The following is a 10,000-nucleotide window of genomic DNA, read 5'->3' on the forward strand; positions in this document are numbered from 1 at the left end:
TAGCAATAAAATGGCCCGTGGCATGGCAGGGACAGAAGCCACTATGTACTGTAGAGAAGCCTCTGTCTCACATGGTTTGAACCCTCATGACTAAGTTCTTTTTTTTTTAATTTAATTATGTATTTTTATTTGATTATTATTATTTTTTTAACTCTTACAGCCTGTTATTTTGAATGCCTAGAGCACTGTAACACTCTTTATCGTGCTGTAAGTCCTGAAATTACACATCGGGTAGAGCTGTGGAGCATTAAAGCATATGTAAAATGTAGGACAAATCCTGATGTGGATTGTTTTGTCTCAAGGGAAAGTCAGCCTCAAGCACACAAGTGTGGACTAGTTGTGAGTTGTGTAATGCCCAATGTTAGTTCTGTTGTGTGTAGCGTCTGTGAGTGAAACTTCTATAAAGAACATTCTCTCTCTCTGTGTCTCTCAGCATCTCCAAATGACCATCCAGGCTCTCCAGGACGAGCTGCGCATCCAGCGCGACCTCAACCAGCTCTTCCAGCAGGACTGCAGCGGGACGCGGCCGGGCGAACCGTTCTCCGCCGAGCTCACCGAGGAGAACTTCCACAGGCTGCACAGTGAACATGAAAGGCAAGCCAAAGAGCTGTTTCTCCTGAGGAAAACTCTGGAGGAGATGGAGCTGCGCATCGACACGCAGAAACAGACGCTCAACGCTCGGGACGAGTCCATCAAGAAACTGCTGGAGATGCTACAAAGCAAAGGTCTGTCAGCTAAAGTCAGCGAGGAGGAGCACGAGCGCACTCGGCGCCTCGCCGAGGCCGAGATGCACATCCACCATCTGGAAAGCCTGCTGGAGCAGAGGGACAAGGAGACGGGCGCACTCAGGGAGGTGAGACACTGAACAAACATTAGCATAAACACAGCATGACTGTTATTGTTAAAATTCTCTCTCACTTTGTTCACTTTGACTGTTTTATGCCAGTCTTTGAACAGTGTTAGACAGACTGAAGGCATTGAACATTAGTTTCTATAGAGACTGGAGAGATGGAGGAGGACAGTGATGAAAAGAGTTGGCATGTTGCCACGTGCCAAAATTTGTTAATTCAGTTCCGGACAGATTTATCACATTCACTGGTGCAAATTCCTGCTGAGCCTTAAAACTATTGTGTTTGATAGTTTTTATTATTATTATTATTATTATTATTATTATTCTTTAGGTTCTAAAATATTGCAACAGAATCAAAGAACTTTACCTACAGTATCCTGTGTTGTACCCTAATGACCAGTCTACAGCACAATTCATCCCTTCTACATTCTTATCTGTCTTCCTGCTTTATTTTTTGGAAAGTTCTACATAATTGGCTGGAGTTTTATCCTGTGACATCTTAATGCTGATTTTGCAGCAGCTCCTGAAACCACTGGGAAACTGCTTCCATAAACCTGAACCAGCAGCTCCTCATGTCTGAACACATCTTTTCTTCGCTCTTCTACAGCCAACAAACTTTTAGTCGACTCTACAGCTGTTTGAGAACACTGACACTCCGTGTTGAAAAGCAGAACTACAGGCTCATGTAACATTAAAGTCAGGTTTAAGTCCTGAGAATGAATAAGAATAAACGTTTAGTCATACAAATGTTTAATAAGATTGGGGTTTTTTAGACAATTAAAAAAACTAAAATAAATAAAAATGTATTATATTGATAAAAAAAATTTTTAGTCCTGAAGAATTTATATAAATGTGTGTGTGTGTGTGTGTGTGTGTATGTATATGTGTGTGTGTGTGTGTGTGTGTGTGTGTATATATATATATATATATATATATATATATATATATATATATATATATATATATATATATATATATATTATAATATATTATATATATATATTATATTATTTATATTATGTGTGTGTGTGTGTGCGTGCGTGTGTATATATGTGTGTGTGAGGAAAAAAGCTGTTTTAAAAAATAAATCTGGTATGAGAATTGTAAAAGTGTTTACAGCGAATGAATGAGTTCCCATTTTCTCCTGGTCACTGTGTGTTTGGATTAGCGATAGCTGTATGTGTTTTGTGATACCGTGTATGTGGACTGATGATAAAATACGCTATAACGGATTGTTTAAAAAGCAGAGAGGTAAAAAAGTGTTTGGCAAACACAGCACTAGTTTTATTGTTAGCATGAGTGTTAGGATGATGTGTAAAGATGAAGTTAATGTCAGTGGAGGAAAGCATTGTGTTCATGAGACTCTTCCTTTTTATGATGCTTGTCTCTTCATCCTGTCTTCTTGTCTGATTTTTCCTCAGGAGCTCCATCGACGCTACGACGGAGCACCTGATTCTGCCAAGACCAAAGCCCTACAGACTGTCATCGAGATGAAGGCAAGTGTGTGCGTCTGTCTGTCTGCGTGCGTCTGTCTGTCTGCGTGCGTCTGTCTGTCTGCGTGCGTCTGTCTGTCTGTGTGAATGCGTCTGTCTGTGCGTCTGTCTGTCCGTCTGTATGTGTGTGTTTGTCTGTCTGTGCATCTGCCTGTCTGTGCGTCTGCCTGTCTGTGCGTCTGTATGTGTGTGTCTGTCTGTCTGTCTGTGTGCGTCTGTCTGTCTGCGTGCGTCTGTCTGTCTGTCTGCGTGCGTCTGTCTGTCTGCGTGCGTCTGTCTGTCTGCGTGCGTCTGTCTGCATGTGTGCGTCTGTCTGCATGTGTGCATGCGTCTGTCTGTCCGTCTGTATGTGTACGTCTGCCTGTCTGTGCGTCTGTCTGTCTGTGCGTCTGTCTGTGCGTCTGTCTGTGTGAGTCTGTCTGCCTTTGTCTGTGTGTGTTTATCTGCCTTTGTCTGTGTGTGTTTATCTATTATTTGTATTATATTATTATATTATTTGTCTGTGTGCATCTGTCTGTCTGTCTGTGATTCTGTGTGTGTCATCATCCTTAATTTTTCCTGAATGTAAGTTAAATTTGGACCTCATCTTATTTATTTTTTTTGGAAACTGAAGACTTTAGTGAGTAAAAAACATTTTCACATGACAGACAACGCTTCCTGTCTTTAACTGCTTAACATCAATTATTAAATATTTACATTTCTGGTATTTAGCAGACACCCTTATACGGAGTGACTTTTCAATTTATACAACTGTGTATTTGAACTCAGGGATTTGAACCCATGACGTTTCGATCAGTAATCCAACAGCTTTAACCACTGAGCTACCACGTCCCAAATGTTTCTGTATTATCACACGTTTAAGCCCACGTACCAGACTGGCCAGCAAAGTTCAACTTAAGTGTGAAAATAAAGACAGATTTTGACTCCAAAAGGAAAAATCCACCCTTATAGACTTGCATTTTAATTATTATAAAGAAATGTATGTTTTTAAATGTCTTTAAAGAGCCTGGTCTAGTTCAACTCTGATTAACAGTTTTCTATATTACCCACAATGATATTCAGTGACCTACTGGGAAAAGAGAGCGATGCAGCAGTGTAGAACGTTTACTAGCTAAGCCGAGTCATTATGTATGCTAGGCTAGCACAGCTGGAGTATTTGCAACCTAAACACTGTTTAAGTCTCTTTCTCTCTCTCTCTCTCTCTCTCTCTCTCTCTCTCCCCTCTGCAGGATTCTAAGATCAGTTCTCTAGAGCGCAGTCTAAGGGATGTGGAGGAGGAGGTGCAGATGCTGAAATCCAACGGAGCTTTAAGCACAGAGGAGAGAGAGGAGGAGATGAAGCAGATGGAAGTCTATCGCAGCCACTCCAAATTCATGAAGAATAAGGTAAAGACCCAATGCCTATTCTTCAAAGGACAAACCAGACCGTAACACACAATCGCAATATTTCAGGACCGTCAACACTTCACACTCTTTTTCCTCACATCACTCAGACTTTATTTTATGATTGCTGTCTTTCACTGCTAACAGTTTGAACTAACACTCCGGCTCTCAGAAGTGAGGCGTGTGATCTACAGCCATGGAACTTTTGTATTTTATCACTATTTTACAGTGTTAATAACTTGGCATCTGTGGAGATCTTTATGAAATGCTGTGAAGTGGTTCTACACATTATAGTAGTTATTAGGGCTGGGCGATACGGCTGAAAACTGTATCACGATATCAGTGTTTCATATCAGTCGATATCGATAATTATAGAGCTTTTTTATGACCCATTTAAAATAAGGACCAGGAGAAAAATATATTACATTTAAACATTTTTATTTTAAACTTAACCTTCCTCTGATCGTAATTCCCTCAGTTATTAAAACAGAAATGTCAACAACAACCAGGAAAACTCCAATAATTAAAATGTCAACATAAGTCTAAAGTCACAATGAACACTTAACAATTATCTCTTAACATTTAAGGTGCAAAATGAGAGAAGATGTAAGAAATGCTTAATAAAGTGTAATAAAATAGTGCAAAGTGTTAAATATAAACATAGAGAAGCCTGAGAATTTAGTGCAAGTTTAGTGCTAGGGAGTTCACTAGCTGTTCACCTTCTGGTGACTACGGTCAGACTTATAATATCCAAAAAACTCCCATACTGGCGCGCTGACTTTTCCTCTTTTATTTACAATTTCCTCGCTCGCTGCGGCTCATTTTCTACTATTCAGTCGCCGGTTACTGAAGAGGAATCCAGCAGACCAGCACGAGACAACGATATGGAGAAAACCAAACATGATACTGTTACATGATTGGCTGTTAGCGTGTCACTCCCTACATTGCTAGGTTACCAGAGAGTGAGTGCCTTTGTTAATGCAACCAAACTTGCTTCGCAACCTCCGTTTTCTTCCGACGAAGAATAAAAAATATCGAACGTTTTATCGAACACATTTTTTATTGATATCGATCACGTGTCTATCGCGATACATATCGTTATCGTTTTATCGCCCAGCCCTAGTAGTTATACAGTAATTATTTGTAGTATTTACATGATTGTTTGGTCATTTGACTCGAATTGGTTGTCAGTTTCCCTGGTCACAGAGATGGAGAGCAGATAATGCCTGTATTTATAAGAAATCTCAGAAAAGTGCTGTTTGTATAACTAAAGCTATTCAGCTTTTACTGATTTGGGCTTTGTGTGGTTAAAGTAAGAAGAAATATTAATGATTAGTGATATAGCCGTGTATAGCACACTTACCTGATACCCAGCATCGGAAATGGACCGTTAAGAGCAAAAAAGGGGATCGAATAACGGAGAGAAACAGAATAAATAAATTTGATTTGATTCTGGAACAAATCGAAAAAAAAGGGAAAAGAGCTTTTTTTTTAGAATTTGAAATGTTTACATATAAAGACACTTTTTCTTGTTTGGGTTCATTTTATTGTGTAGTTTAAGTGATTTGGTGTGTAAAAGCTGTGGTTTTGTATAAGCCATGCTTTTAGCTGTATATTTTATATTAAAAATATAAAAAAAATAAATAAAAATGAATATCGATGTCCTTTGATACTCAAAGATGCAGTCATATTGTTCCATCTTTGTGGGATAGATGTCAAATAAATGGCTAAAGAAATCTTGCTGGGATGTTTTAGAAGAGGCCGCCAATCTTTTTGAGAGTCCCGGATCGTACATTTATCTTACCATGTGCTGATTTTGAGCTGATTCACTGGAGTTTAATATCTGTGTGATATCAGTGTCTTGGTGCTTTCAAATTAATTGAATTGAGCTTTTTAACAAGCGGTTCCTTTATTTTTAGTGCACTCGGACTAAACAGCGCCTCCTTTTTCCTGCATGGTCTGAATGCTGATTGGTCGGCACACGCTGCTCACGTTAAGACCTTGAACCGGTGACCTGCATGTTAACTGGTCACGCGCAGAGTGAACGCTGCGTCGCTTTAGAAATGCTGTGTCGCTGGTTGTCCTGACAGGTAGAGCAGCTGAAGGAGGAGCTGATTCAGAGCGAGGCCCAGGCCGAGGAGCTGAGAAACCGAACAGCTGAGCTGCAGCTGGAGCTCTCTGCAGTAAGACACATGGAGAGGCAGCTTAGAACACACACTGCCTTGCTTTCCTCACCACAGAGAGAACAGCACACTCCTTAGTCCTCATGGAAATGCACCATCACCTCCCTTTGCATTAGCTTTTTTTTTTCCACTGCACAAAGCACTGGAAGCTTTTAAAAAGATTTTGAAGATTTTGATTAACACATTTTAAAGCTTTTAGCTTGATTTGAGGACGTTCCATAAAAGGAAATGTATCTATAATCAGCAGCAAATTAATAAAACATTTGAGGATTTATTATAGGAGAACAGCGGTCCTGTCGTTTTTTTTTTTTTTATCCTTTACGCTTTTACCTTCTTCTCCATGACAGTTCCGCTCGTCTGTTAAAATAGCGAACCCGAGTCCTTTTGGTTCTTGTTTCTTGTGTTAGAATGTGCAGTGGAAAAACATCCACAGTTTGGATTGTTAAACATTTAGACTATATGATTCGTGAGTTTAAACCAGTATAAGTAGGTAAAGATATTTAATATTTAAAGAACGACCATTTCTTAAAGCCAAATTTATCACTGCCACTTGAAACGAAGTCTCAGGTAAAGCAGAGGAGAACAAACGATAACAGATAGACGCAGCGGGAGCAGTGGGTGTAATACGTTGGGGTGGATGGAAACAGATTGGAGGTGGATTAAAAATTCCCTGCACCTTATCAGTGGTTATCCCCGGACACAATAGCCGGATCTGGGCCGAGGAGAGGCGGTGACGTGGGCAAAACGAGTGAGTCATAGGTTTTCTCTCATTCTCCCTGTGATCAGGAAAGCAGGGCTTTGCCCGCTGCTGTGCTGAAAGCTCGGAAGCCCGGGTAGACTCCTTGGCACTGTATTTTTTTTCTTTTTCTGTCCTGTTATCCACCCTGGTTCCCATAACAGGGCTCAGAACACTAATATCCCACCAGATCAACACTAGTTCCCTTTTGCTTCTCTTTTATCCGTCAGTGTTTTTGCTCTTTTTCTTCCTTCTGCCTTCCTTCTTCTGGTGTGCTGCTACAATTTGTCTACTTTTCCTCCCCAGGGTGACTGCAGTTAGTGCCTCTGCTAACCTGCTGCTCTACCATGCATGTTAAATTTTGTTAAGATGTCTACATATATATGTGTTACATGCACATATTAACCACTTATTTGCATAGTATCTCTGTATCTGATGTTCTCTTTCCCCACAGACCTTTGTATGTGATGATCAGCAGGTATTTGATATCAGTTTGACATTTTAAACACTGAACCGTGGGGCTAAACGTATTCTACTGTACGTCTGCGAGATGATCTAAATACCTTTCTCTGGTAATAATATCTCAATTTAAAACGCATTGTGCTCCAAACTGTTCATTTCAATAAGCACATCTGATTTATTTTAACTTTATTTGGATTGTCCGCCACAGACACTATACAGGGTGTCACGATCAGTGCTTCAATTTAAAGGCAACAATCATAAATCGATTATCATACAAAAAGGAAGGAGAACGAGCACGTAAAAACGTGTAACCAGTTGACTTGACTGTGACTCCGATACTTATAAAATCTTTGTCTACGTCATTCACGGATCAATGTTAGGCCCGCTCTAAGTTCTGAATAATCCATTTATTTATTCTACAGTTTATGAAATCTTTGTTTTAATATTAGAAGCGGTTCCATGTAGAAGCCTGAGATTTACACCCCCACTAGATACCAGACTGCCATCAACTTGTCTTTAACCAGCATGTCAACTTATTCTAAACAACATGTTAAGTCTTTACACGTTTTAATAAAAAACCCGTACCGATTATCCACCGTGGAGACGTTACACGGGGTCGATTAATCGACAGGTCGATTATTCAATCAATCAATCAATCAATCAATAAGTTGGATTAAATGTGACTTATAAATAAGAAACACTGCAATGAATAGAAATAAATTGTTTTTTTTTTATTTATTAAAATGGAAATCCTTTTTTCCCCTCTGTCTGAACTACTGATTATTCTAGGGTGAAGACTAACGATTTTCTTTTCGACAAATTGTTGCTCATGCTCATAGAACAGTGTAAAACACTCTAAAAGCATCTTCTGCTTTTTCTCACATACATGGAGATGTTCACAAAGGTGTTCACGAATGATATCGTTGTGATTGACAGAGGACAGTGAGCCCCCTAGACATGTTGTTGACAATCTCTCGATAGACCGATTCATGACGGTCGATAACTATAGAGAGGTAATATTGTGTCTTAATCCCAATAAATCCACACGGTTTGTCTGCTTGTGTTTGGAGTTACACCGACTGTACGGTATGTCAGGGAGAGATTTAGGGAAACTAGATATACATGTAGCTTGAGCTCACTAGCTCTCTGTGTTGTGCAGATTGACCAGGTGAAGCAGGACCTGTCCAGGAAGGACACTGAACTTCTGGGCCTGCAGACCAAACTCGAGACACTCAACAACCAGTTCTCAGACAGCAAGCAGCACATTGACGTCCTTAAAGAGTCTCTAACTGCCAAAGAACAGCGAGCTGCTATTCTACAAACAGAGGTAACACACATGCACTTACACATGTATTACTGCACCAGTGAAGTTTATTACCTTTTATCTCTGTAAGGATTAATATAATACAGTATTATTTCTCTCTCTCTCTCTCTCTCTCTCTCTCACACGTTCTCTTTCATGCTCTCTTGCTCTCTCTCTCTCTCTCTACACACACACACACACTCTCTCTCTACACACTGTCTCTCTCTTGTTCTCTTTTTCTTGCTCTCTCTCACTCTCTCTCACACTCTCTCTCTACACACTCTCTACACACTTTCTCTCGCTCTCTCTCTCATGCTCTCTCTATCATGCTCTCTCTCTCTACACACTCTCCCTCTACACACTCTCTCTCTTTTGCTCTGTCTCACTCTTTCTTGCTCACCCCCTCTTTTTCTTGCTCTCTCTCTCTTGCGCTCTCTCTCTCTCTCTCTCTCTTTTTCTTGCTCTCTCTCAATCTCTCTCCCTCTCTCAATCTCTCTCTCTCTCTCTCTCTCTCTCTCTCTCTCTCTCTCTCTCTCACTACACACTCTCTCTACACTCTCTCTGTCTCACTTTTTTCTTGCTCAGCCTCTCTTTTTCTTGCTCACAGTTTCTGTCCAGTCAGGTTCAGGCTTTCAGACAGGCTTGTTGAATTCTCTATTCTGATTGGTCAGAAGATATCACTCCCTGTAGCTTGACTGGTCTCACCATGTCTCAGGGGTTGGGGTTAGAAAGAGATTGATGAATCTGTCAGTCCAGGAGAATGGAGGATGAGAAAATATCTCCTTTTCAGCACAGACTTTGTTGAATGATGTGTTTATGTTGTCATATGAAGCAGGCACCACTAGGGGACACTAGTGCATCACGCAAGAAATAGAGTAATAACGCTGTACTTGTTTGACAAGAGGTAAATACATTAAGGATCATTTGGAGGGAATGAAGATTTTCTTTTCTTTCAGATTCTCTGTAATATCAGTCATTTATTATGGCAGCAAACGCAATACAAGATTTATTCCCAGTGACAGTACCAAGTTTTTCAGAATAATGGATATGCAGATTTAGACGATGCTCTCTATATGTAGATGAGTTTAAGTCAATGGTGCAGTAATGATAATATTATCACTGCTGTTATTGTTGTTGTTGATTTTTTTGCCAGTCTGAACAGAAGAAAATCCCAGAATTTTGTGTCCATTAAAGAAAAAAAAAAAACTAATTTAAATGTTTTGCAGTTGTGTTTAATGTTGTTGAACTTTCTGTAAGTTAGTTCATGTTCTAACCTACTCTAATTCCTTCATCTCTCTCTCTCTCTCTCTCTCTCTCTCTCTCTCTCTCTCTCTCTCTCTCTCTCTCTCTTTTTCTTGCTTTTTCTCTCTCTCTTGCTCTGTCTCACTCCCCCCCCCCTCTCTCTCTCTCTCTCTCTCTCTCTCTTGCTCTTTCTCTCTGTCTGTCTTTCTCTCTCTTTCTTGCTCTTTCTCTCTCTCTCTCCCTCTTGCTCTGTCTCACTCCCTTTCTCTCTCTCTCTCTCTCTCTCTCTCTCTCTCTCTCTTTTTCTTGCTTTTTCTCTCTCTTGCTCTGTCTCACTCCCCCCCCCCTC

At 40.2% G+C, this 10,000-nt stretch overlaps 1 protein-coding gene across 4 annotated transcripts in view; it reads left to right on the forward strand.

Annotated features, from left to right (window-relative positions):
• Positions 1-10,000, forward strand: part of erc1b (ELKS/RAB6-interacting/CAST family member 1b) — a 209,838-nt gene that overhangs the window by 32,882 nt on the left and 166,956 nt on the right. For 2 of the 4 annotated variants that reach the window (XM_060889071.1, XM_060889073.1), the window contains exons 3-7: positions 434-853; positions 2,272-2,346; positions 3,573-3,728; positions 5,816-5,908; positions 8,266-8,433. In XM_060889071.1, coding sequence (XP_060745054.1) covers positions 434-853; positions 2,272-2,346; positions 3,573-3,728; positions 5,816-5,908; positions 8,266-8,433 — 912 coding nt within the window. The remainder of the gene's footprint in view (positions 1-433; positions 854-2,271; positions 2,347-3,572; positions 3,729-5,815; positions 5,909-8,265; positions 8,434-10,000) is intronic. The other 2 variants (XM_060889072.1, XM_060889074.1) reach the window with 1 other exon arrangement.

Source organism: Tachysurus vachellii, chromosome 16, assembly GCF_030014155.1.
Source record: "Tachysurus vachellii isolate PV-2020 chromosome 16, HZAU_Pvac_v1, whole genome shotgun sequence".
Classification (NCBI taxonomy): domain Eukaryota; kingdom Metazoa; phylum Chordata; class Actinopteri; order Siluriformes; family Bagridae; genus Tachysurus; species Tachysurus vachellii.